The sequence below is a fragment of the Geospiza fortis genome, unplaced genomic scaffold (assembly GCF_000277835.1).
Source record: "Geospiza fortis unplaced genomic scaffold, GeoFor_1.0 scaffold81, whole genome shotgun sequence".
NCBI classification, from domain to species: domain Eukaryota; kingdom Metazoa; phylum Chordata; class Aves; order Passeriformes; family Thraupidae; genus Geospiza; species Geospiza fortis.
The window spans coordinates 4,135,714-4,162,756 of NW_005054318.1; the positions used below are offsets into that span (position 1 = coordinate 4,135,714).

Here is a 27,043-nt window from a genome sequence, read left to right on the forward strand (position 1 = left end):
AGAGTCTCTTAACTGACACTGTGCTGTGTCACCTGATCAAAGGGATCCTTTTTTAAAAATAGCATTATGATAACTGAAGTGATGTGATCTTTCCACTGGGAGACACTGTGTATCATTGGCTTGGCTAGTCTTGGACATGTGCTCATGTGTTTGCATGTAGTGCAAGACTTGGCAAATATATTGAATGAAATCAGTTTCACTTGCTGTTGGCCCAGGAGTCTTCTGTGAATGTTTTGCCTGTTTTTTCAGATATATGTACAGATTAGGCCTCTGAGTCATTCTTACCAAACAGATACTGCTCTGTTTTTAAGGATCTTGGACAGACTGCTTTGTCTAGGCCATTCCTGTTGTTCTAATGGTAAACCAGCCCACTCTGTAACTGTTACAGTTCCCAGGGAATGCTGGTGTCAGACTAAATATGATGTATGACTAATATGATGTTTCCTAAATAACATCTTCCTTTTATTTGAGGGGAAAAATCTTTGATTTTCCAGAGGTGTCCGTCAGATCTGAGTCTTACTTATCTGTATCTTGAACCAGTCTCTTTCCTACCTGCTTATGCATTCCCACAGTAATTATCCCTCTGCTTCTTTCAACACACAGAATTAACAATTCCTTGTTCATATGGAAAATCAGATGACTTTAATTGTCATGTGTTTGCTTTTAGATTGATAATGAAGAATATGGGGAAGCTTTGTCTTTAGCTCAAACGTATGGCCTTGATTCTGATCTTGTGTACCAAAGACAGTGGAGGAAGTCGGCTGTTAATGTCGCTTCAATTCAAGACTACTTGGTGCGTTTGTGTTTTGTGGTTTTTTTTTTTAAGGCTTTCTTATCAGACTGTCTGTGTTATCTTACAGAAATGGAATTCTCAATTGTGTTCTAATTTATGCAACGTGAATTGGTGGCAGTTTGAAGAATTGCTCTGAAAATTCCATTTCTTGTCATGTGTAAGAGAGCAGTTTAACTGAAGGCCTGATCTAGAAACCTTGGCAGCTAATGAAAGTCTTTTGGAATATCTTCTAACTTCTGTAAATAGCAACAGATTTTCTCTGTGTAATCTCTTCCCCCACATGCCGCAGTAGATTATTGCCTGGCAGATGAAGAATAATAATTGGAAATATCAACTGTTTATACTTCAAGTTATTATAGAAAATAAATTGAGAAGCTGAAGTTGGTACAGTAGCTGTATCACAAAGTTTGAATAACAAAATTTACAGTGAACTCTGCAAACTGTAACTGAGCTTTTAAGTAGAAATCAACATGGGGTTTTTTTGGCTTGGAAGAAAGACTGCTAACTCAGCAGAAAAATGGTGTTGAAGTTGTACCTCATGGTTGTGGTAAACTATTAGTAATAGAAATATACTATTACTATAGAATAGTAATATATAATTTAGTATTAGAATAGCAGAGTATAGAATTAGTAATATAGGTATATTAGTGTATATATAGTAGTATAGATAGGTATGTTAGTCTAGGCTAAAGTATTACAAGAGATCAAGAGAAGTGTAATCTATTATTTTTCAAGTCAGATATTGACTAAATATCAAAATTTAGCCATTCTGCATGTGATCTGTAATGTCAACCAAAGATCAGCAGATAAGGCAAATGTATTTTGTAATTCTGGTGCCTTTTCTGTCACAGAATCTTAGTGCATGTGAAGAGGGTGGTATTGAAAATTACTTTAGTGCTGTTGTGGAATTTATACACTTGGTTTATAAAACATGTATTTTACCCCCAAACCATCACATTTTATTTAGTGTAAAAAGGAGTGAAGTTAATTAGAAAGTACAAATAATAACTTCTGTTCCAGTTGTGCAAGTTCTCCTAAGTAACTAAGTAATTTGGAATTTTCGTGCCCTTTTCTGCCACATATATATTCCCCTCTGAGGGGATTGCGTTTATTGTGTTCTCATCTCTTTTGTTGGTTTGCATTGTCAGTCACCAGGGGAGCTTGACATTTTCTTAAGTGGAAGAAACACATGAGAAAACTTTAACGTAATCTCTGGTTCTGTTGCTTTGGATTGGACCATGTAACACTGTGTCTGTGCTCTTGTTCTTGGACAGAGCAAAATCAAGAAACGTGCATGGGTTCTTCACGAGTGCTTGGAAAGAGTTCCAGAAAACGCAGATGCTGCTAAGAAGCTGCTTCAGTATGGCTTGAAAGGCACAGACTTGGAGGCTCTTGTGGCCATTGGAAAAGGAGAGGATGGTGGCAGGTTTGGGAAGAGATTTTTGTTTGTTTTTCTTTTTAAAGAATGGTGTATAAATATTTTATAGTAATTTGGTAATTTTTTTTTGTTATGAACCTCTAGTGAAAATATTGGGAAGCTTTTGCAGGATATAAAGAAAGGTCATGCTTTGACTCAGACTCTTCTATAGATGTCCATAAAGCACCTATACATTTTATCTCTCTATGTATATAAAATACAGTGTTCATTGTAAATATATGCCCTGTAATTTCTTCATCAGCGGGAATCTATGATGTCAATATTTTACTATGAGAATCGGTTTCTCTTGCTGCTTCTGAAAGCTGCAACTAACCCTATAAATGTGTTTGGTTATGTCTTAGTTGTATTGATCAAGCAGAAGCAAGACACAGTAGAGAATTCTCCTCAGTGTTCAGTTTCTGGTGGTAGAAAGAGAAAGAGGCTGTTCTTTTCTTTGTGCAGTCTTCTGTTGCCATTGTGTGCTGAAGAGCTGCTGGCAATCCAATTGCTGGCTGTCGAATTTAGAAACTTCTATCAAGTTTGGTTTTCGTTTGTTTTAGGGAGGGAGTGGAAACAGGAGTTGATGTCTCTTGTTGGCTTGGGAAGAATCCCTGCTAGTTTAAAAACAAACATTCAGTATTTTTCTATAAATATGTGGATTTTTAGTCAAAACATAGACAAAAAGCTGTTTTAATATGTCTCTTCAAAAATGATTTAATTTCTTTTTTTCTCCTTCATTGCTTAGATTGTTAATTTTGTCTTCCAGATTTATCTTACCAGGGGAAGTTGACATTGAAATTCCCTATGAAGACCTTCTGTCACCAGATGAAGAAATGGATACTAGAAAGGAAAAGGAGGCCAAGAAGCGTCAAGAACTGCTATCATCAGTAAACTTCTCAAAGTAAATGAAATGTTAAGCCATGTTTTATTCAGAATTATAGGTTTATAATAACCTCACATTTGCAAGAACATAATTACTCTTATATATATTATTCCTACTAGAAAAGTGGTTTAAATTTTAATTGGCATTATATTGTGCCAAACTTCTAGGTTTACTTAATTTCTTGATATATCCCAGTGCACAAAGTCATTAAAATGTGTAACCTTTGTCTTCATATGCATCTGACATAAAATATTAATGGCAAATGTGAATATTCCTGTTCTGAACACAGGCTGACCCTGGAACAGAAGGAGCTGTGCCGTAGCAGGCTGAAGCTGTTAACTTACCTTGATCGCCTTGAGACCTATGAGGTGAGTTCTTCTGAGTTCTCACACCCCAGGTATTCCTGCAACTTTTGGATCACATCATCTTACCATTTTTTGTTATTTATTGTGGTATTAATGTTTACAGCCTTGTTGAAAGGCTGGAGAAAAGTAAGATGTTTTCTGTTCCAGTGACTGTGTTTCTCCTGCTTCACTATTTCAAAAGGATGGCTTCTAGTCTTGAGAGGTGGAGTTGGGCAGAAGCCTGCTTTAAACATCCTGTGTCTGCAGGGAATTGAGTTCTGCAACTACATGAGATGTAGAGTTCAGGCAGGGTTACTGTGATATCCCTGTCAGTCAAATTGACAATGTCTGTGCAGGTTCTCTAAGAAATCTTTTTCTTCCATGAGCTTACAAAAGTGAAAGGTTTTGGAATGTCAAACTGTATTTTACTAAGTTTTTAAATTTAAAGTTTGCAGTTGGTAATGTACCCACTCCCGTTTATGGCCTTTACCACATCCCTGTAATTAATTATGTCTAAACCTTAATTAAAATAAGGCAGAAAATGGTCTTAGCTTATCAACCAAAAATGCATCTGTTTTTTTCATACTGAAACAGAACACCCAGCATACTTTTCAGCATATATCTCATACTTACTCATCCTAGGATAAAAAGATATGTGGACTTTTTGATGCTTTTGTAAATCTTGTATAAAAAGCAGTATTTTTTTTTTTTTGAAGGAAATCCTTGGAGGGCCTCATGCAACTGAGCATTATGATGGAGAATTCTTTAAGAAGTTCAGAAATCAGAATATTGTACTTTCAGCAAGAACTTATGCTCGGGTATTAATATTTATGTTGCTAGAATCCAATGTTATTTTGATATTGCTCTTTGCACTAAAGTGCTTTTTCCTTCTCCCTTTGAACTTGGTTGAATCTCAATGGAAATTTAAGAGGTGGTGTCTTTGTTTGATTTTAAATAAATGAATGCTGTGACCCTGACCTTGTTTTTTTGTTGCTAAAGAAAATTTAAAAACGAACTGTTCGTTGTATGACCTAAACTTTCTTGCTTATTTTCATTATATTGCTCTGTTTTCAGTCTAAATCAGTCTTAAGCTCTGCAACTTACTTTTCTGTTCTTCAGGAAAGCAATGTCAGAGCCCTGGAAATTTTGTTCACTTTCCATGGATCAACTTTACTTCCACACAGACAGGCGATTCTCTCCAATTTCCCAGAGACCACTTCACCACACGAGTATGCTTTGCTGTTACCTGAAGCTTGGTAAGGGTGCATTGATAGATACTAACTCAGAGAGAGAAGATTTTTAGATTAATACAGTTAATTAGAATAATTAGTTTCCATGTATGCCACTCTGTTATTGGTTATTATCTGGAATCAAGAGAGCAGTTTTGTCTATATGGGTCTTGACTTTACCAGTCGTCATTTCCTGCTTTACTTTGTATCATTTGTGGAATCCTTTTGGTCATTAATAGGAAAGTAGGGATCTTAGAGGTTCTTTGCCCTGTTACGTATCTAAGAGGGAACATGGACTTTTCTGACCTGAAACTGCCCAGATTTTCACCTGTGTAGTACAGGTCTTTAATTGGCTTGTGGTAACAGCCAGTGTTAGGAAAGGAATAATAAAAGTGTTTAGGTCCCTGGAAGCAAATGCAAATTTGCTGGATTTGTTTTGTGAAGCAAATTTTTCTGGATTTGTTTTGTGAAGTAATTTAACACTTAAGCAGTCAATAACTTCAGAAACATTAACCTTCTTGGTACTGATTCTTATGTAACTTGGTAAGGTAGAATTATGAAAAGCTTTAAATACAGACTTTCCTACTGTTTCATTTCAGCATAAAAGGTTATTTTACTGTAAATTTAATCTTAATTTTTCTAAGAGAGTCTTCCTTGAACATCATAATTAAGTTCTTTATATTAATTAGAAGAATTTTTTGCTTTTAGAGTGTTTCTTTTCGACTCTTCAATTATGATACTAGTTTTGAAGCATATTGTTCAGTGCTCATAAAGAGATGGACAGATTTCATTATTTGGTATTTTACAATAGGACTTTTAAAGCCTTACTTAAAGAGGGAAAATTTCTGGAGAAGCTAATAGATTTTTTTTGTAGTCTTCCATTATTATAGTCATTGTAGTCAAGCTTTTCACTTCAAGGTTTTGCCAGTCCCATTTGGGCAATTCTCCTTTTACAATAGGGTTTTTCAATTCATTCCCCTGAAACTTTTCCTGACTCAAAATACTTACCAGTTTTGTTGTCCCTGAAGAGAAAGAACAGTCTTTATTTCATGATAGCTAATGCTTCCCTTTTTATTTGTTGGTAGTATTAGGAACACATTTAGTGATTTAATTACGGTATGAAAACACTTGTTTTATCCTTTTCTTTAAAGTACAAGTTAGGACCATGAGGAGAAATTATTGAAGTGTTTATAAAATTGGTAAAACATATTCCAGTTTTTCTCTTTTTTTAAGGTTTAGAATGTGACACATGGGGAAGAATGGTCATCTTAAATGTGGTTATGATTCATTGTTGGTCATAAATAGGGTCCTTGCGTTTCTGAAGGGTTATTTGTTCTTGGTTTTGTTGTTTTTCTTTTTTTTTTAATATTTTTTTTTACTTTGTTGTTTTGTTTGTTTACAAAACTGACTTATGTGCCAAGAGACAAGATGACAGCTAAAATAAAACATTTCACTAGTGATTTAGCAGTAAAGATGTGAAGTTATGGGGTAAGAACTTAGTTTTGTCTGCTATTGAAAAATGAAGGTATATATTTTGAATTTTTATTCTCATAGCAGACAGAACTTTCCAGTGCTAGGATCAGGTATGTGCAGATTCACACTTTTTATCCTCCAGATTGCAGAATAGACAATACTGTGTGTCTTTCGAGGTTTTTGCCTTTGGACGACTACAAAATGAGGATGAGATTAACACAAATCCCATATACTTATAAAACCAAAAATACACTGTATATTTGATATAAGCTTTTTCTAAAACTGTTTCTCTGCTACAAAACTGATAGCTCACATAAAGTTGTTAAATATACTCCCTAAACCAATATTTTAGTAATGTAATTAAATATGTACTGATGACAGTATCTATCAATGAGACTAATATACTAATGAAATAGATTTAAGTTGTATAAAGTAAAATTTTCTTACTATTTTACGGAGGCTTCTGGCAATTCTTTTTTCATGTGAATCGAAGAGAATTGAAGTTCTTAGTAATTTTTTTGTGACTTTATTGTCCTTGTCTCTCTGGTGGTTGTTTTTTAGGGAGTTTATTAGTATGGTAAAATTACTGACATTCTGTAGACATCTTGTCATTGTTATGAAATGTCATTTAAATAAGTGTGATGTCTAGCTTTCTTTGTGTTAGGAGACAGTATGTAGACATAATTTTCTGTAAATTAACTGATTGAGCAAGATTATGATACAATTTATTAATTCCCACAGAGCATTAAAAAGCTGTAAGTAGTGACTGCAATTAATATGCTTCTGAAGAAAAGAAAAATATTGCAAAAATCTAAACCCTGTGTTCTAATTGGGTAGGAGAAATGTTGCAGCATTACCGCGCAGTCTCTTTAGCTTATGTAGCTTGTAATTGCAGGGGTCTCAGGACAAGCAGTGAATCAATCTGCGTTGATGAGCTTTGACTTTAGGCAAATAGATTCTGAATCAGGAAAGAACTCTCTGGTTTTCCTTCTGAAATTTCACACTGTTGCAGTTGGGAAATAGGGGGTATCCTTCAGGAGCTGAGCTTTTTTCCTTTCAGTTGCAAAAAAGGCTGCTCTCTAGTGATTTCTTTTAGATCCTTGTTTTTTCTGAAAATTTTTGGTCGCAATATTTGTACCAGCAGATTTCAGTAGGGTATTTGGTGCATGTGGTGAGACCAGTGATACAGATCAGCTGATGGCATTGCCTGTTCAGGAGTGCAGCCTGATCCAGCGTCCTTGGTTAAAGAGCGCCTTGTTCATGCCTTGTTGATGCCTTTGTTGCTCAGTTTCCTGCAGCTCAGACCCCCTGCTGATCAGAAATGGTTTTGGTGGAGGTGTCTTCTGCATCTTCCCATATGGCTCTGTGTGTGTGTGTGTGTGTGTGTAGGATTAAGTACTGTTTTAAATTTACCATATTGTGTCTTTGTACCTTGTACTCTTTGAACAATGAGGGGGTTGATTCCCAGCTGGAGCTCTGTGAGGTGACACTCATCGCTGTGGGAATTCACTACATTGCTCTATGCTCACTTAGTTCTTCCATCTCTAGGGAAATCTGGCAGAGGAGAAACATGAGATTGTGTAGAAGGTGCTGCCTTGTTAGTGCATGGAACAGGTGAAATGGGTAAACAGGCACCTCCATCTTCAGCCAGGGTAAGAGCACTGAAACAGTTGCTTGCTGTGCACCCCCACCAACATGAATTCAAGTGCTATATATGATGAACTTCCTAACCTGTAAGAAATGTTTTTGTAAAGGTTGTGTTACAACTATTCATCTGTGTCCTCCAGTTCAGCTGCCAGAAGTAAATTCTAAGTACCTGCTGAAAGAAAGGCTCCTTTGGTTAGTGCATTCTGTAGGCATAAAGTAGGTGTTTTTCTTGTACTTGGACATGTAATTTACATCAGGATGGCATTTAAAGGGCAGTGTCACAAAAATTTGAGGTCTTGTCAGTCAAGGAAGAGCTGGCATAACAAATGGAGGAAAAAAGTAGATTTTTTTTTCCCTTTTGTGACAGCTTATTAGGAAATACATATATTTTTCCCCGTATCTGCTTGTAAAAAGTCTCAAATGGTAGATATACTTTTGTTTCTCATTTTTGGCACATATTTTATAGCTTAGCATCTTTTGGGGTTACTCAGAACAGTTCAGGAGTTCTGTGTCTAAGCAGGGAATTTATGTATTCATGAGACTTCTGCAAAAGACTGTGATTTAAGTAAGCTTAACAGCTCCCTAGTTGAGAAGGAATCTGAAATACGGAGACACATTGGTGGCTGTAAATGGTATTGGCTTCAAATTGGTATTGTGATAGATGAACATTACTAAGTAATGTGTTTTTGCAGAATTTGGATTGTAATGTTTTCCTACTTCTTTTCATATTATTTCTCAGCTTCTTTTATGTTGATGGTGCCTGTGTCTCTGCTGTCTCTTATTGGGATTCATGCTCCTTCTCAAAGATCCATCAGATGCACAGACTACATCTGTTAGGACAACTAGAATGAAGGTGGTAAAAGTTCAGGCATTCAAGGGAGCTGATAGCTCTTTTTAATATCTGTTTTAATAGCTTTGGCTAGTGTTCTTAATCTGTAGTTAAGACTGTTGCCCTGAGGTTTTTAAATGTGATCTAGGAAAACAGTGTTTTACCACTATTATAAATACATAACCAGAGTATTTTTCCATTTTTAAAAGTTTCTTATCCTTTGTACTAGGCTTAACTGCTGTGTTATAACATTACTGCTCACATTTTCAACTCACAGAAGTCTGGAACTTCAAATGTACGGTTCTCTCAGAAGTCATAAGTCTGCTATATTGCACATTATGCTATAGTAAAAATCTTCCCCCTAAGATAGCAACTTTTTATGTTTCTGTGTTTTTGCTTCTTAACTTTCTCAAATACTGGTGTTCAGTTGTGACATAAAGTGAGTTTTACTAGAACTCCATTTGCCTGATGAACTGGGATGGGAATGTGGAAGTATCTCCTAAAAACTTAGTGAAGGTTTTAAAATCTGAAAATTTCCATGTAGTTGACTTTCATCTATGAATGAGTAAGTACTACGAAGAGTTCATAAGCAGTTAACTTAGCTTTTACATAATGATATCTTCTCCTGAACTAGGTTTTTAGTTATTGCCTGTGGCACTGCAGTTTCAATAAAGCTCTTAGAGCTTCATCTCTTCCCTTCCCTATATGTGCATGTAAATAGGTTTGATAGCGGAACGTCTGTGGAACTGTCTAATATATAGTCGCCTCTTTTTCATATTATTTTTTTTCTTGTGAAGCTAAACTGCCTTTGTTTTTAGTGTAATTCAGAGGTGTTCACGTTAAAGAATTAGTCTCATGGTCAGTTCCCTTTTTGAATTTGCTTGAATTCATTTGTATCGTGCTACAGTGAAAATAATAAGGGCCTCGTGTTTTATATGCATGTCTGTTATCTTTGCACTAATGGGAAGAAAATAACAGTTCAGAGGAAGAAATGTAGTTAATTTCAAGGATGTATGTGGTAGGAAAAAACCAGGAGATCTTACCTTCTACTATGAAGTAGAAAAAATAATTTTTGAGAGAAAGATTAACTTGTCATGATGACACCCATGCTCTTGTCTGGATTGACTTCTGGTAGGAGCAGAGAAGGCTCTTGTCCATGTAAAAATATAGCAGTGGTTTGGAGGAAGAGAGACTCTTCTGCAAGCTGCTTGTGTGCGAATCTGTGATAACAACAGGAATAGCTCATTTATAGCCAGGAGGCTGCTGCGGATAGTGAGCTGGTGAAAGTACCATAGATGGTGGTTGTGAGGAGTTTTTGAAGAAGAGAATGAGAACTTGAAGCCATGAGGGAGCTGTGGAAAGCATGAACTGTCAGGGAGGAAGGAGGGACATTTCACAGAACCTGCTGTGCTGGAGCTGGGGTGTCTTTTAGCTGAGAAAGCAGAGTATGTTCAGCATGGAGAAGGTTTCAGACAGGCCAGTAGCAGCCTTCACATAACTTCCTGTAGCATGTGAGTTGAACTGTGGCTGTGCTGTTTATCCACAGATCATCATCAGAATTTCCTTTGTAATTCTGGCTAGTTAATGCTGGACTTGTCCTGACTTCATCTTTTGCCTGCATAGTCCTGAACTGGAGTTTGGCTTGCCTTGTCCAATCTTCTAATGAGGTGTACTGCTGCTAATGTCTCGTTTGTTCATTGTTCTTTTACAGGGTTTAGAATAAAATTTCTCCCAGGAACATTCATTATAACATGCTTTAGAAATGTACACTTCTGAAGTAGTATTTCACGATTTGGTGGCAGATGGCTTTGAGTTCAGCTTTGCTTTTAAAATAGCTTTCACAAAATCAAAATGGGCTATTGCCTCACAATTTTAATTGTATACATGAGGAAAAAACCACAGTGAGTTTCTGAACTGTGCTTGTGTGGTGTTAGCTGACTTTTCTGATGTTGGGATTATTCATTCTAGGTTGTTTAGGAGAGAAGAAAGTTTCCCTCTCCCCAGATTTTATTAGAGGTTAGCCACATCATTAAAACATAGCTTGATTTGTTTATATGAAATCAGTTATAACTTTCTCCTCTGGTGGCAGAGCTGCTTCAGAAGACATGTCACTGCAGTGTGCATGGCAGGGTTTCTGAAGGTTAGCTAACTGTGGCTGCCAAAAGCTGTGGGATACCTTTTCCATTGGTTTATGCAGATCAGCTTTCCCAAAATGCAGGATGTTTTAGGCAGCAGCTGCACTTCAGTCTTGATAAATTTGTCACACCTATGGGTATTTCTGGAAAATGAAGCACTTCTCTCTCTGCCCACCACTTCTGTATCTGGTAGTATATTAAGCAGTTGGAAACCTAAAAATACATGTAATCAGTTCTGTAGTTACATTTACTAATTCATTGTTCAAATTCTATAATGAAAGAGGGGAGAATGTTTTTATGCAGTGTGAACAATGCAATACATATCCCAGCTGTTTGAGACTGTATATCTTGGATGCATTTCTTATATTTCATCCTCAGCTATGGAATAATTGTGACGTAACAAAACTTTCAGAGATACAAGAATTGCAGAGCAACAGAAAGTGGTGTTGATTTCCCCATTGCGATCTGAGAAGATACAGCCTTTGGACAAAAGAGTTTTTAAATTAAATGAAAATAGGATATTTTAGTTATTTTATGTATGTAACACACAGGCTTCCAAATGAGGAACAAATGAGTGTTTCTAACTATTTTTCAGACAAGGAGACATGATTAAAAAAGACAGCAAAGATTAATCTACTTCCAAAATGTCCCAAACCTACCTCTAAAAACATCAATGTCTTTCACCAAAAAGATACTGTTTCATAAATGTGTTGGGGCAAATTGCACTTTGCATTCAATGTGGATGAGTTTACAAGGGAAAAGATTTAAAGAAAAAATAGTCTGAATTTTCAACTTGAAGAGTCCTGGAGACAGGCCTGTTGTATGAAATGCTTAAAAGCGAAAAAAAAAAGCAAACCCACACAGTTGGTATTGGTAATTGAGTGAATTGGAATCTGACCTTAAAACTGAGTTAGACCTTCCTCTTTTGAAAGGCTGTCCTTGGAGAGAAAATAATCTGCAGGATTCAATAAATGCAGTTGGTATGATACAGAAACTACAATAGCAGGGACTTCTTTTGTCAAAGAAAAGAATGGGAAGAATTGCCAAAACAACATAAACAATAGAGTGAAAAGAGCAATACAGGAAAAGTCAGCTCTTTTTGAAGTAACAGGCTTGAATACCTCCATAATCAGTCAATTTTTACTGGATTCCAATCATATTTATTCTACTGTTGAAAAGAGAAGGTTAAAAGGTGGGGGAGAAGCAGTGGCTCAGGAAAAAAAAAACCCTCACAGCCATGCTAATATTAGTATACAGTTATAGTATGGCACAGCTGATAGTTTTGTTAGTTGGGAAAGAAAGCCGCCTGCCTTGGTGACTACAGTGGTCTGTCAGCAGCCATGTCTGGAATTCCAAGTGCATAGGAATGCAGGCTTAACCTGCACGTGTCTCTGACCTCTGTGGGTTTCAGTTACAAGAACAAACCTGCAGAGTTGTGTAGCACAAGGAGAATGAGCTCTGGATCAGTGTACAGTGCATAAACAGCAGGCTGTCTGTGCATGCTGAATTCACACTTCAGCCCTGCTAGATCTCTCTCTGGTGTGCAGAGTGTGTGTGAAGGTTCTGATGTGCCCCCATTTAGCTGCATTTGCTGTACAGGTGTTGTACGCAAAGCATTGTAGAAAAATGTGAGTTTTGCCTCTTTTCAGATGTGTTCACTTCTGTACCTCTTTGTCTCTTCTGTATGCATGAATTTTCAGACTGCAATGGTATTTCGACACCTGAAGACTTTTTCAACTGACTTGCTTCCATTTTAACAACTACTTTTCCAGAGTTTTGTTGCTCTCTGTTTCTGCATGAGTCACTGAAATAACTGAGAATAGAAATCCAAGGGAAAAAAAAGTAGTCTGTGCTAAAGCATAAGTATCAGTTAAGAACAGACCTTTTTGATAAATGTTGAGATAAATATAGCATTCTAATCTTTGCCTTTTTAGAGGGCTTAGGTACGGGGATGTCTCATCCTTTGTTTGTGTCAAGACTGGTTTATTCCAGTCCTTGTATGTAATTTCAAATACAAGAGTTTTTTATTAACTCTTCAGAATGAGGAGAGATAGTAAGGACAGTTGGATACAGTCATGTAGGGGGCAAGAGGAAGTTACATATTTTATTAGTATTGTTGAGAAGGTGAATGGAGTTAGGAGTCATCTCTGAGTGCTGTGGGTTCTGATAGGGTTTTTTTGTGTGTGTGTGTTCCGAGCTCACCAAGAAACTTACCTTGAGTTTAAAAGAGTAACTTTGCATAAATGCTGATTTATACTAGGATGAAAAATCTAAATATCTTGCAGCTGTATCTTTATTGGTGGTGTTTTCTTTAAGCATTTATAGAAGTTGGTTTCTGAGTGCTGCTTGACTCTTGGTGAGAAGTTAAAAGTCTAAAATTCCTCTCTCAACTTATTCCAGTGGTGAACCTGAATACTTTTAAAAAGGCAAAGGAGCCAGAGCACAAAATACTTTAAAAAGTATTTTCCATGCCTTTTCCTGACTTAAAATATTTAACTCTTAACTTTTTCTGCTGTGAGAAGGGAAAATAGATAGAGGTAGACATTTTGCACTCAAGTTTGCACTGCATGACGATTCTTTACCATGAAATGAAAAATCTTTTCCTCTTTGGTGTTTCATGGTGAGGTCTGTTAATAACCTTTTTTGAAAGACTTCTGAAGTATGCTTTTAGCACTTCAGGAATTGAGGTGTCTGGACAACTGTGGGGTTCCCTCCTGCAAAACCTTATGCTGAAACATGATATTGGTCTTGGTAGATTTGGCCAGAAGGAAAATGGCCAACAGTAGTTTTCAGGAGAGGAAAATAGGTACAGGCAAGCACACTGCAACTTGAAGTTTCTCAAGTGAGAAGTGACATACATCTATAATATATGGCTCAGATATCCTCAACTAGATATTTTCTAGATGTAGTAAACTTTCACAAGACTTTATTCCAGGAATTCTTTCTATTTTTGAACCCAAGTACGTGGTGGTTTATCTTCTATGCTATGCAGCAGGTAGTTAACAGCTTAGCTACATATTGTGCAAAACAGGATCTGCTGTTTGTTGTAAATGAGGGACAGTCTCATCAGTATTTACAGTATTGTAGGAAGTAAGTACAGTGAAATATCATTTCCTATTTAGGTGAAATGATAACATGAACAATATCGAATCAGTCTTGGCATATTGTTTCTTTCTTCTAGGATTCTTCAATCTGCTCTGGCATTTAGAAAAGGGACATCATACACTTCTTGCCTCTAGTCATTCATATTGCTTGTCTCTGTACTTTTCACCTTTATTTTTATTGCAGTCTTTTGAGAAAACAGCCAGAGAGAGTTGCACATTGCTTTGTCCCTTGATGGATTTTGAAGTTGCAGAGAAAAGGGAAAGGAAAGGAAATTTAACAGAGGGCAAAGCCTGGGAACTTGAATTGAGTGAGATCTTCCTTAACTGTTATTTTTTTTAAGCAGTAAACCTTCAGCTTCAGTTGACACTGTAAACCTGAGATGTTGGGGAAGTTATTTTTAATGTCGTCTGTATGTAATTCATGACTTCTGCTATTTGGAAAGGATTATATTTTAAAGTCTCTTAAAAAATACTTGAAACAGTTGGGATTTAAGGGCAAATCCAAGTGGCTTTTGTGTTATAGGGAAGGGGAAGAAATGGATAGGGAAGGAAGTATGAATTTTTAGCTGGGAAGAGGGAAATGCAAATTATTTTCTGAAAATATTAGAGATATGGAGTAATTGCATGCCTGTAAAAAGAAGCATTTGCTAAGAACTGTTACCTTTAGGCCAGGGTGAGTAATGCTTGCATAAAAATTAAACTTTTTAGTCTCTAATACTTGTATATCAGAGTGAGTAAAGTAACTCAACTATGTTATGAATAATTGGAGGTTAGAAACATGTAATTCATATTGTTACATAACCCAGTTAAAAATATGCAAGTTTTGCCAAATTTAGTGGTAAGCCTTATGTGCTACTGAATCTGTAAAGAAATAACTTCTTATTTGGAACTATATGTCCTGGATGTAACTTCACCACATCTATGGCAGGTATGCTGGATGTGGCAGCAAAATTATGAAGAATGTGTTCAGTGTGGCATTTGGCAGTAAACAGGCTTGGGTCACTAGAGTTTTCTTTAATTTTTTTTTTTTTTGCAATCTCGTATGGAGGGATCAGAGCATTAGGGTTGCGTGTGTGCGTTTTGAGATATTCTGGTTCCTTGTCATACAGATCTCATTCATGCAGGGGTGGTTTTAAATTTGCATTCTAAATATCTGTATTTGTTTATTTGTAGTAATTTTTTTTCACATAATTTTTTAGCCTAAAGAGGAAAATGTTGAAGTTTAAATACCCATTAAATGTGTGCACCTCTTTCCTTCTATTTTGCCTGACTTCTTTCTCTCAACAACAACCAAAGCAACCAGAAGAACAGCCAAACCAAAGAAAATTTCCCCAAATTTTCTTCTGGGCTTCTGAGATTAGATAGGAAGATTTATTTAGGTGGGAAGCTCTTATTTAAGAGAGTCATGAAAATGCAGGTGACTGCTGGGAACAAGACTTTGCTTTCAGAGTAAATACAATAAGTGACATGTGCAGCAATTTTCTTAAGGGGTCTTGCTGTAATTATTTACTTACTGTGTAAGTAATTGCTCTACTGTCAGGTAAAGGCATTAGAGATTCTTGATTCTCAAAATCTAGAGACAGATTTTGAAAGAGGGGGGTAGAGGCACAGTTTGTGTTCTCTTTAGTAGAATAATGGAATAGTTTATTTTGTAAAATACTCTTAAGATCAAGTCCGGCTTCAAACCTAACACCACCAAGTTCACCTCTGAACTATGTCCTTAAGTGCCACACCTCAATGTCTTCCACATACCTTCCAGGGTGGAGACTCAGCCAAGAGGTGAGTGAGAGAAACTGACAGAGAGGGTCAGACCTTGTTTTATAGGTTCCTTCGTACTCTTTGGGCTGTTCTTAGTGGAGCAGTGGATAGGAGTGGGACTAAGGGAAGGGCAGGATCTAGTGCATGTTCTTTGCATTCTGGTTCTTCAGCCTCTGAAACTGCTCAGGCCCTCAGGCTGCTTTTAGAGCTTCCATTGCCAGCTGGTCCTTGCCAGCAGCTGAATATTTCTTGCCCCTGTAGTTTATAAAAAAACAATTGCTATTTTATTGCTTTACTAATAAAGAAATGATCTCAAATGGGCCTGAGACCTGACTACATCAAATAATTTTAACAAAGTGCATTACAAATTTTGGGGACAGAATAATAGTTAAGACATTAGTTTGTAAGCTAATGTTGGAGGAAAAAGCTATCTGTGATGTGAAATTGGAGTTGTTACCTGAAAATCTTCTCTTAATGTTATTCTCTCATAGTAGTTCTGGTACAGTTTTGCAGACATTTGAAACAGCTGCTGAAATAAAACCCTTGTCTGTTTGCTGTATAAAAGCACCTTTTTTCCCATTAAGAAGGTGTGTTAATATTAAAAAACGCCACTTAATTCCTCCCAAAAGAACAACATCAACAAAACAACCCCAAACCAAGCCAGCCAACTGAAAAACCAAACAACCCCCTGTCACATGAAAAGAGGAGGTCTCCTCAAACCCTTCATGTCTGATTAGTCTGAAACCCTCATGACCAGTCTGTCAGTGTTCCATTATGGGGACTCGTCATGGTGTGATCCTAAGTTGGAGGGCAGTTCTGTACCAAACAGAGACCCCTCCTGGGTCTGCACACTTTTATTCAAGTGAGTTCCCTGCTGCCAGTGGCTGACAACTCTCTTGAAGGACTCAGGCTTCCAGGTTATGGAATAACACTCTTTATTAATAAAATTGTGACAGTTTAAGGTTCAAGGATTGCTGGTGATAGTATCTGACTGCAAAAACGTATTCAAAGCAATATGTATTACATAATGTAGCTCTACTCCCTAAAAAAAGTTAGCTCAAGGTTCTCATTCAGTGTGCATGGAACATGGCTCTTACCCAGTGGACATCCTTGTAGGGAAGAAGACAGGTTCAGCCCATTGGCTGATCCCAGAAGTTGTGATGGAGTCTTTCCTGACTTCTCCCCATTCTTAATTTTTATACTATTTCTTTACATTTAAGGAAGAAATTAGTATAAAAGTATATACTTCTATACCTATTCAGTGAGGGTTGGAGGTATCTTGGAGGCAGGGAATGTTGGTGTAGGATCTGATGTAATGTTGGGATGGGAATATGCAGCAGTCCAGGGAGAGTGTTTTTGCCATGGTTGATGATTCAACAGCAAGACATCTTCCTTTATCTCCTTTGGTTTTTAGCTGCTCTGGGATTTATCAGCTAAAAAGTACTGCTGAATTCCCTCCTCTGCAAGGATTCCAGCAGAGCCTGGCCATGGTGTCTCCACTCTGCTCCACCCTTCATTTAGGTGCCCTTGGCACATATTGTGTGGGGGAAGTCAGGCACACTGATCTCATTCCATGCAGGGAGGAGCAACTGCATTTTCCTCTGTAATTTCCATGCTGTTACAGCTGTGTCCATAACTTTCCACTTTTCTTTAGTTTTACCCCCAGTCTTTTCCCTACCTTCACACCCCCTGCCTCCCCAAACAAAACAACCAACCAACCAACATTCCCTTGAAATGTCTTTTAAGCCTACTGGGAATGAGAAAAAATATGCTAATATGAAATTATCTTAGACAAATTTTGTTCTGCTTTCTTTTCTGTTAAATAGAACGCAGAAAAGGAGAGCATTATAATTGAAATATCAAGTCCTGCTTGTACTGTCTTGATTTTATATTTTGGAAGACATTATTAATCACACTTTGGCTTTTCTGGTATTTGACATTTCAGCTGATAAAGAAAATTTTTTCACTACAAACTGGGCCTTCCATAATAACATTCTCAGGTATGACATTTGAAATATGATTTTATTAATTTAGTTTATGAAGTCAGTTTTACACATTAAATTATTGGTAAATTATGTTATTTAAGATTTAAACAACTACAGCACGCCTTATCCCCAAAATGTAAGAGCTGATGACGAATCTTTCAAAAATAAGAAAGTGGCTTTATTCTTGTTTATACCACAAATGTTAGTTTGGAGTTTTCTTTATGAATTATTTTTTTAATGATGTTGCTACATGGTGCAAAATTATAAGGACACCCATAGAGTATCTTGTTCAGGTGAACTAGAATTGAAAGCAGGTGTTGCTATAGCTCTGACACAGGAATTAGCAGTTTTCCATCCTCACTCCTTTGTTTAACTTCTATAACCTGCAAACCTGTCTGTACCATTTTACTGTTGGATTACTACAGCATGTATAATTTGGAGGGTTGGAATGACTGTGTTAAAACACAAGGTATTGCTTGCTAATGCACAGAGGAGGGAAAGAAAAGAGTGACCAGTGTTCTAGATGAGATGTATATGGGGCAGGGCAGTTTACGGGCATACCTTGCTTTGTTCAGTGAGTTTAATGGCTATTGCTAAATGAGATGGAGTTACTGATTTTAGCTTATTGTTTCAACTCTTCCTATATTGTGAAATTGATTTGTTGGTTGGAGTTCTGTTTATTTTTAAGGTACTGAGTTACAGTGCTGCTCTTCAAGGGATGAGAAGATTGAGTCAGTTGTTAGTTTATAAATAGGGCTTGTCTATGTAGTATAGCTGTTGCTGTTTATTTTCAGGGTCAGGAGAAAATGAATTAAATTTAAAATAGCTTATTGTTTTGGTATACTGCGCCTCTAATGTCTCCACTTTGTACATAGTTTGTTTCCTATTTCTGCAAGTGCCAGAACCTATCAAGTTCTTCTCTTCCCCATTGGTTTAAGTTCTGCATAGCTTGACATGGTTTCCTAGTGTTTTATGCTGCATAAACAGCTAGCCTTCTACACCAAGCCATAACTAATCATTCTGGTAATAATCCATGATGTTCTTAACCTGCAGTTTAAACAGGTTTTTGTCCCTTCAACCTCAATATTTAGAAGGTGTTTCATTGTAGAAGCTTGTAGTCAGAAACTCAGATTAAACTTGACATAAGCACAGATTTGTGCTAAAATTTGAATGATTTTATTTTATTTTCAAATAGTGAATATCATAGGTTTTTACTCATTTCAGTCTCTTCTGACAGCATATGAAGTCAGAATACTTAGTGTGAGATGGTAAAAACTCTGAAAATATGAGTTTTTTCCTTTGTTTGAAGCATGGTCAGTAAGGAAATTTATTAATATTTTTTATTTGCTCTTTAATGGTATAGGTAGAATATGGGTTTGTATGGATAACATGCAGGGAAAACCACACTTTTAAAGCTCCACTAAGAAGTAATGAATCTTAAATAATTGATACTGTAATTGACTGACATGCCTATTATGAATTCACTGAAATATTTTTGTATGCTTTGTATTCCATTACTTGAGTGCCATAACAAATTAAAAGGACATAAAATTACGTAAAGCTTCTCTTTTTTGTCATACCAGCTACAAGAAGGGGACATTGAAAATTCTTCCTTGGAATGAGCAGAAACATCGTGAAGAAGACTGGTGTGAAAAACAAGAATGCAGGTAAGTATATATAAAAGCAAAAATATAAAGAATTTGTTTACTAATTCTTAAAATGTGGGAATTGACCCAGAAAGACTCAATATTTTTGTACACACTAACTTGTTTTTTCAGCTTTCATAGGGACACTGACTGAGCCAAATGGAAAGCAGAGCTTGTGCAAACCTGGATCTTCAGTAGAGAGCGTTCTCTTTCATGATCTGTCACATGTTTGAAGTCTCTTACTAGTTCAGTAGAGAGGATTCTTTCTTTCATGATCTCTCTCCTGTTCAGTCTTTTAGTAGTTCCTTTGCTGACAAAATCTAACACTCACTGTTGTAGGTTGATCGTATAATTTTCTTTCAGAAGTTTTAGGAAAAAGACTGATGTTAAAAAAAATAGGTAAATAAATATATACTTAAACATATACTTATTTTTTTTAAAGGATGGTTATTGAACCGACTTCGCAAGATGAAGGCCAGTTTCTGTATGAAAAACAACCTGAGTTACTGAAGTACAGGACTACTGACCTTTCTGTAGATCTCGTCACAGATTGGTATTTGAGCAGAGCACAGGAAATTGAAGAATATGCAATGCAGGTGAGAATAGCAGTGAGGAAATGATGGCTGAGCAGCCTTCTTAAACAGAATCCTTAACAGTCTTATGCATATTAATAGGACACTTTTCCCTCAGTAATGTACACTCTGTCTCAACTTCATTATGGCTTTTGAAGTACTTGTTTTTTTCTTCTGCGGTGTACTTAGGCTTGTTCTAAAGTTTACTCAGCCAAATAATTAATCCCTAGAAATAAATAAGGAAGCCACTAGATTCTGGTTTACCATAGCAGACAGTAGCTTTTTTGTAATCCATGAAAAGTTTCCCATTGCATTCTGTGTTTGTAATTGAGGGAGGGAAAGTTGTGCACAGCATGTTGGGAACATGTTTTATGACCTGTCACATGCTGCTGTGTTATGTATATTGATACATGCCTGTCACACATGTCACTGTCATGTCAGTAAATGGTACTGTCATGATTTCTTCCTGGCAGTTTTATTGTGTGTCTGTGGGACTACTATGCAGCTTATTTCTGCTTGATTTTCTTTATATGTTAAAAGTGTTTGAAGCTCTATTGCACATAAGAACAGAGCTCATCACTTGTGTGCTCTGGTATTTCATTGCTTCTCAAGCCAATTTAGCTGCCTGAAAAGGAGGGTGACTGGAAGTATCACTATAGGTTAGTTCTGATTATTGAGTTCTTCTATTCCACAAGTCTGCACTCCACCACGGCTCTTTTTAATCATAGTTGCCTGTGATCTTAACAACCAATCAGTGGGTATGGAAATGAAAGCAACTTCCAAGGATCAGTTAAATTATATAACATATAAATTGTTGCATTCTGCTCTTCAAGACTTATATCTGCCTTGCTGAATATTTACAGCCAGCATTGCGTTCTTTGAAATCAAAACAGAACCTTTCATATGAAGGTAGTTTCAGTCACTGGAGAAAGACTGTCATTGGTTTTTGTGGCGTAAAATGCAACAATTAAAATTACTAAATCATGGTCAGCTAGAAAAGTCATATTACACATCTGTTTCCTGATTGTCTTAGTTTAGAGCAATCCTTCATATTCCATATGCTGACATGAGCTGTGTGTGATCTCCAGAAGGACTAATGTTCTAATTTACATGCCTCTATACGATGCATCTTGGTTAAAAACATCTAACAATATCATCCCCTAAGATTAAGCATTTTGTGTGCTCTTCATAAAGCTGAGAAGGGCAATCCATTTAGGAATATGCAGTCCAGAAAAACTTCTAGGAACTTCAAATTACCTATGAAGCAACAAGGGAATAAAATAGATGCACAGAAAGGACTCAGACTGAAGTTGGTGTTTGGCAAACAGTTGTACAGCAGTGTTTTTTAAATTATTTTTCAGGTTGACTGTGCACTGTCCCTTGTTCGTCTTGGCATGGAGAGGAACATTCCTGGTCTGCAGGTGCTTTGTGACAATCTGATCACTCTTGAGACAGTGGTTTATGAGACTGATGGTGATCGAACTTTGACTTTGAAAGAACTTTTAGAGATGAAGGACATTGAGAAGCTGAGACTGTTGATGAAGAATGTAAGTATTTTGCATAAATCAGTAAGTATGCCTTGAAATCCAGTAACTCAGATTACCCGTGATCCTGTGTATATAAAGATGCTAATTTTTCTGGTGAATTTCCATCTATAATTCAGTAAAAATTCTACATTTTCACTGTTCTTTATTTTTCTTTTTCTTTTTTTTTTTTTTTGTGGTAGGGTTTTTTTTTTTTTTTTTCTAAAAAAAGCTAAGTTTGCTTAGTTTTCTCAAAGACCCACTTTATCCCTGGCTGAGGACTCAATGTTAATAAATCCTACTTGGAAAGCTGTGAATTGCCTTTTCATTGGCCTTTTTTTTAAGGATCTTCAGTGTAGCTCTTGATGATGCTGCAAATACAACAACATTGAATGTGTTGCTTGGATGTTTTTTGGTATCTTTACATATTATAATGAAATTTTTATATTTCCCTCTGCACCAGATGTGTGATTTTGTCTCTGTACTGAGCTTGAGCGTGGAATTTCAGAATAGAAAAAGACCTCTTGGAAGGGTTGAAAAATAGCTAGGGATGGAACAGGGATCTGAAATTCAGAATTCAGTTGAAGAACACATAAGCACCAGAGGAAAATGGGAAAGTACTCAGAAATTAAATATACTTCTCTGGTTTTTGGGGTTTTTTGGTGGTGGGATGGGGGGTGGGTTGGTCTTTTTTTGTTCATTTGGTTTTGGGTTTGGATTTATATAGTCACTCATGACTTCTTTTTCTGTCTTGCATTCTTGCTGAATTGCAGAAAGCAGTGCTACTCTGACATGATTGCATAGTCTTTCTGAAGCTGCAGGAGGAAGGCAGGCTTTCCTCACATAATGGGTTTTCCTCCTGTCCTGCTCAGTTTCCCCAAGCCATTGGGTAGCAGGAAGATTGTTTCAGTGCTTCATGATGTAGTGATCTCTTTGTGATAGGTGAAGATAACTGTTTCAGTTATATTGATCAAAAAAAGTTCCATTTGTTTTTTGCTTTTCCTGCTTGTTTTGGACCTGTTCTTAGATTTCCTCTCTGTAACTCTTTGTGCTTTCCAGTCCTCAGATGAAAAATATGTGAAGAATGTTTATCAGTGGATGATCCCTTTTCTCCACCGCTGTGAAAACCAGTCCCCTGGTCTTGCAAATACACTTTTTAAAGAATACTTAGTAACATTGGCAAAGGAAGACTTGACTCTACCTCTGAAGATATTTCAGAATTCAAAACCTGATGTAAGTAAAGAGCTCTGTTGGTTCTACTGGCTCCTTTGTAAATTCTTGTCCTCAAGAGATGAATTCAGAAATAGTTAGTTCATCTAAGTCAGATCATCCTTCTAATCTTTCTCGTTTTCTTGGACCCAAGATTTGTTATGTTTTAGAAAACATTAATTAAAAAGTTTTTTACCATAAATTATAGTGCAGCTAAACTGTCTTTGATGAGACTGTCAAACTAATGTAATAATGATTCTAGCCAAGTAGAATAGAAATTATTGAATGGATTCGTCTTCTAAGTAATTTCCTGGTGACTTGTTTAAAGTAATTTCCTGGCATATTACCTTTATAAAAAGTGGGTATGAAAGAGTTTAATGATCTCACTTTTTTTCTTGAGGAATTTTACTATGAGTAGATTTCAAGTTACTTCCCCCTCTCCTGCCTTCCACAGCAAATGTAAAGAATAAAGTGAGGGCCATTAGAATTGAGGTGAGAGTTGAATGAGTAGGGGTTGAAATTGCCTTCTGTGTGAGTGTTTCATGCTGCTTCTTTGGCTTAAATAATTATTCCAGAGCACACAGGCACATATTTGCATGCTATTGAATGTTCTGAGTGTATGGATAGAAATCAACCAGCAAAACCCAACCACAGCTCTTTTATGTATGTTGGTACTTTGTACATATTAAATAAGTCTGACAAATGTTTGCAGCAGTTGCCTTCCTCTGTCCTGCACCCTTTCCACTTCTTAAATTCAGAAAGGGTATAATGGCATACCACTGTTGCTTTCAAGTGTCTGCACTGCAGAAAACTAGCCAAGATAAGTTTCTGGTTGTGACTTTACCAGGTTCTTGGCAAGAGACCTTCTAATTGCACCTGAAGACAGTTTATTTACTTGGAGTACACATATTTTTATATTCAAAAGAAAATTTACTGTTGAATTAGAAGCAAGAAATAAAAACCAGTTTACTTTCTTTTTTTGTTAGTGTCAGGCAAAAATTATTCCTGATCAGGACCAGCTTATGATTACAGCGTTGGAGTGTATTTACAGCTGTGAGCGAGATGACCAGCTCTCTCTCTGTTATGATATTTTGGAATGCCTTCCACAAAGAGGATATGGGTAAACATTTTCAGCTAGTTATTTGTAAATATTTTAGAAATATTTAATATAGATGTTGATTAACGCTTTAAAAAGGGTTGTTGAGTTACTAGAGGGTGGACAGAGTTACTGGAATATTCTGTTCACCTCTGAGCTGCCATGACTGTAATGTGTGTATCTATAGACTTCTGCTGTGTGCATACTCTACCAGTTAATTCAGCAAAAGAAGGGTTAAAGTAGCAGCTTGGACCAAGGCTTCTATGTTGTTTCTTAGACTTTTACAGTCTGATGAATTGAGATAAAATGTTAGTGCTGTCTTACTGGTTTTGTTACAATAGTGGCATCTTGCACTTAACTTAAAAGCAGCAATACGTCCCTGTGAGAGAGGGGAGATAGAACCTATTGAGGGACAAGTAATGCTCAAGAAAGTGAAAGCTTGAAGAGGACATATCCTGTGATCTGTGAGGTGCAAACTATTCTTTCAATATTCTTTCATGAAGGAAGGAGAGAGCCTGAGAAAAGTCTAAGGAGGAAGGAAGACCGTTGCTCTTGGGAGACTGAAGGACCCTCTAAATTTTAATTGTCTTTACAGCAAGAAGCCCAACAGTTTTAATATTTGCAAGTAAACAGATATTTGATTTTAATCAAGGAGTCTGTCACACTGCTTATCTTCATATCTATGTAATACAAATTACAAGAGGAAATTATAAGGGGGTATGTGTGTATGTATATATTTAATTGTGTGATATCATTGCAGGCCTGAAACAGATAAAACTAAAACTCTTCATGATGAAGTAGACGAACTGGAACAAATTCTTAGGTATTTAATTTTGCTAAAATAAATAGTGTGTTCTTACAGAAGTCACTAGGTGTAGCCAAAAGCTCTTTATGATAAGAAACCAGAAAAAGTACTTAATTTTGTTGACAGCATTAAAAAAAAAGATATCTGTATGGTTTTTATATTCAGAACATAGAAATTTTGAATGATTGTATCTATTTGAATATTATGAATCTGTAGAGATACTTCTCTTGGAATAAAAGTTTGGGTGGTTGTGTTTTGTTTTTTCCTTTTTCTTTTGTTTTTTTTTTTTTTGTAGGGAGCTTTGTTGGGGATTATTTTATTTGTTTGGTTGGGGATTTTTTTGTTTGCTTGTTTTATTTTTGGTGGGGTGTTTTTGGCGAGGAAGAAGAGTGTAACCGGAGGTATTTGTTTTGAACTTGATACTCTATAATGCTGTGAGTGATTAAAGACTAGAACTGTGAAGGTGTGTCACCAAGTATTGGTGGTATTTGTTTACCCTACAGTATTATTACTATATTTTAAAAAATGTAGATAATGTTACTCTGGCTAATCGATACTGTAAGGATTTTTTGGGACTGTTTGCATGTGCAGTGCATATTTTGAGAGAGTTTTCAGAGTCCTGCTGCTGCAGCAGTAGCTGCTCTGCTGTGCAGGGCTCTGAAAGGCTGGCTCTGTTTGCAGTGTGGCGGAGCTGCTGGAGAAGCACGGCCTGCAGAAGCCGGTTTCCTTCGTGAAGGACACCAAGGACAGTGCAGAGGAGGCTCGGAAGCTGATGGTCAGGCTGACCAGGCACACAGGTCGCAAGTCAGTATTCCAGGGGGAGTGGGGGAGAACAGGGGAAGGGCACTGAGGTAACAGAGCCTGCCTGCCTTCTTCCTGGCAGCAAGGAGCTGTGGTGTTCACCCTGCAGACAGTGTACATAAACACTTTTGTTGAACTGATGATTAATGTGATTAGTGTTTTGGCTGCATTCTCCACAGTTGAAAATCTCTGCTTGCCTTCAAACCTGCTTTAGTATGTTCGTGTGCAAGTAAACAAGCTTAAAATGCATACTGGCTGCAAAATACTGCAGGATGATGAACTGTGAAAGTTAACGTATTGTAAAAAAGATCCTATAAGACCTGTTGAATTTTATTGAGAGTGTAGGATTTGTAAAATAATTCTTTTGGTTTTTTTGGCATGTTTTCTTGGAATCCTTGTAATAGGGTAATTTATTGATTTTAGGTATTGATTCTACCAGTAGAATATATTCCCAGTATAATTTTTCAATTTTTCTAGTTTAACTCATCTTTCATTTAACTTATCTTTCAAATGCATATGAATTATTAAATGGCTCTTGGTATAAGCAGATAAAAATTTTGAATCATGGAAAACCAGACATAACTGTGGATGATTTGTCTTTCTTATTTAAAGCAAATATGCACAACAGTTTATCTGTGATGGTAGAGTGTTATTTATATTTTTAGTAGTCTGAAAGCTTTTAAAGACCTTTAGAAGCTTCTCTTTAGAAAGATCAAGACAATGCCTCTGTAGGAAAAATGTTGATTTTTCCACTTCTGTTGGAGACCCTTTGTTTTGCCAAAGTAAAAGCTAATGCCACATGAGAAAATCACTATTAGCTGGAACTAGCTCGTGCAATTTAAAAAGGTCTTTTTTTAATCTGACAGCCTCAAGATAATGTCAAAAAACATTCATAGTGTTTTTACTGGCAAAAGTTTTGGTAGAGCACAAGAAGTTGAAGCTTTGTGGATAAACAGAGATCCATACATCCACAGGGTCAAAAATCTGAATACCACTGAATTTTAAGAAAAAAAATCAAGTCGCAGCTTTATTCTCCTGTGATTGCATGCCATTGATTAGTCCTTTGAGATTGCCTACAATGAACAGCAGTTTAATGATCCTCAGTTGCTTTTACTGACTTGGTTTTGCCCTACAATTCCCAGATTAGCAGGAAGATAGCACTTCCAACTTACTGATGTATTGTGGAACATTATCAAAACCTACTTGGGGGATCTTGAGAAAGATCGCTTAAATCCCTGTCTTATCCCACAGAAAACAAAAAAAGAACTTTGGGTACTGCATTGTTTTCAAACCCTTTTATCCCACAGATCCTGTTTTAACATTCATTAATATTAAAAGCTTTCTGTCTTTGAATCACTTCTGGTTAAAACTCTAGTTACATGTTGAAATAAAGTTTGAGAAAATGTGTATTTTTGGTGATGGAAATCTACTGCTTTTCTTTAAAATTGTTGAAGAAGCGAGTATTTAATTTTAAAAAACGTTTGTAGGCAACCGTCCGCTACTGAGACGCAGTGGAAGGAATTGCTCCAGGATATGCTGGATATGCAGCAGAAAGTGTATAGGTGCTTACATTCAGATACTTGCTATGAGGTGAGTTTTATGTCTTCTTACTGGCTTATGTCCCAAGTAAGCTACACATTCTTATTTCATATTGTTGTTCACAGGTGTAAATACATTTTTCTGTGTTGTTAATTGGTTATCTACTGCCTTTTTTTTTACAGTATTTTGTTTAAGTAAAAATTTTGTGGTGTTATTCATTTTATCTAAAGCTCCTCTAATAAATACTGTGTATAT

The 27,043-nt window shown here is 36.5% G+C and overlaps 1 protein-coding gene across 1 annotated transcript in view; it reads left to right on the forward strand.

The window, feature by feature from the left end:
- Positions 1 to 27,043, forward strand: part of NBAS (NBAS subunit of NRZ tethering complex) — a 156,253-nt gene that overhangs the window by 24,570 nt on the left and 104,640 nt on the right. The window contains exons 16-29 of the mRNA XM_005420285.3: positions 668 to 793; positions 2,068 to 2,219; positions 2,977 to 3,111; positions 3,383 to 3,461; positions 4,154 to 4,255; positions 4,557 to 4,693; positions 19,181 to 19,264; positions 19,686 to 19,839; positions 21,177 to 21,362; positions 22,398 to 22,571; positions 23,534 to 23,667; positions 24,404 to 24,466; positions 25,130 to 25,252; positions 26,737 to 26,839. Of these exons, the coding sequence (XP_005420342.2) occupies positions 668 to 793; positions 2,068 to 2,219; positions 2,977 to 3,111; positions 3,383 to 3,461; positions 4,154 to 4,255; positions 4,557 to 4,693; positions 19,181 to 19,264; positions 19,686 to 19,839; positions 21,177 to 21,362; positions 22,398 to 22,571; positions 23,534 to 23,667; positions 24,404 to 24,466; positions 25,130 to 25,252; positions 26,737 to 26,839 (1,752 nt within the window). The remainder of the gene's footprint in view (positions 1 to 667; positions 794 to 2,067; positions 2,220 to 2,976; positions 3,112 to 3,382; positions 3,462 to 4,153; positions 4,256 to 4,556; positions 4,694 to 19,180; positions 19,265 to 19,685; positions 19,840 to 21,176; positions 21,363 to 22,397; positions 22,572 to 23,533; positions 23,668 to 24,403; positions 24,467 to 25,129; positions 25,253 to 26,736; positions 26,840 to 27,043) is intronic.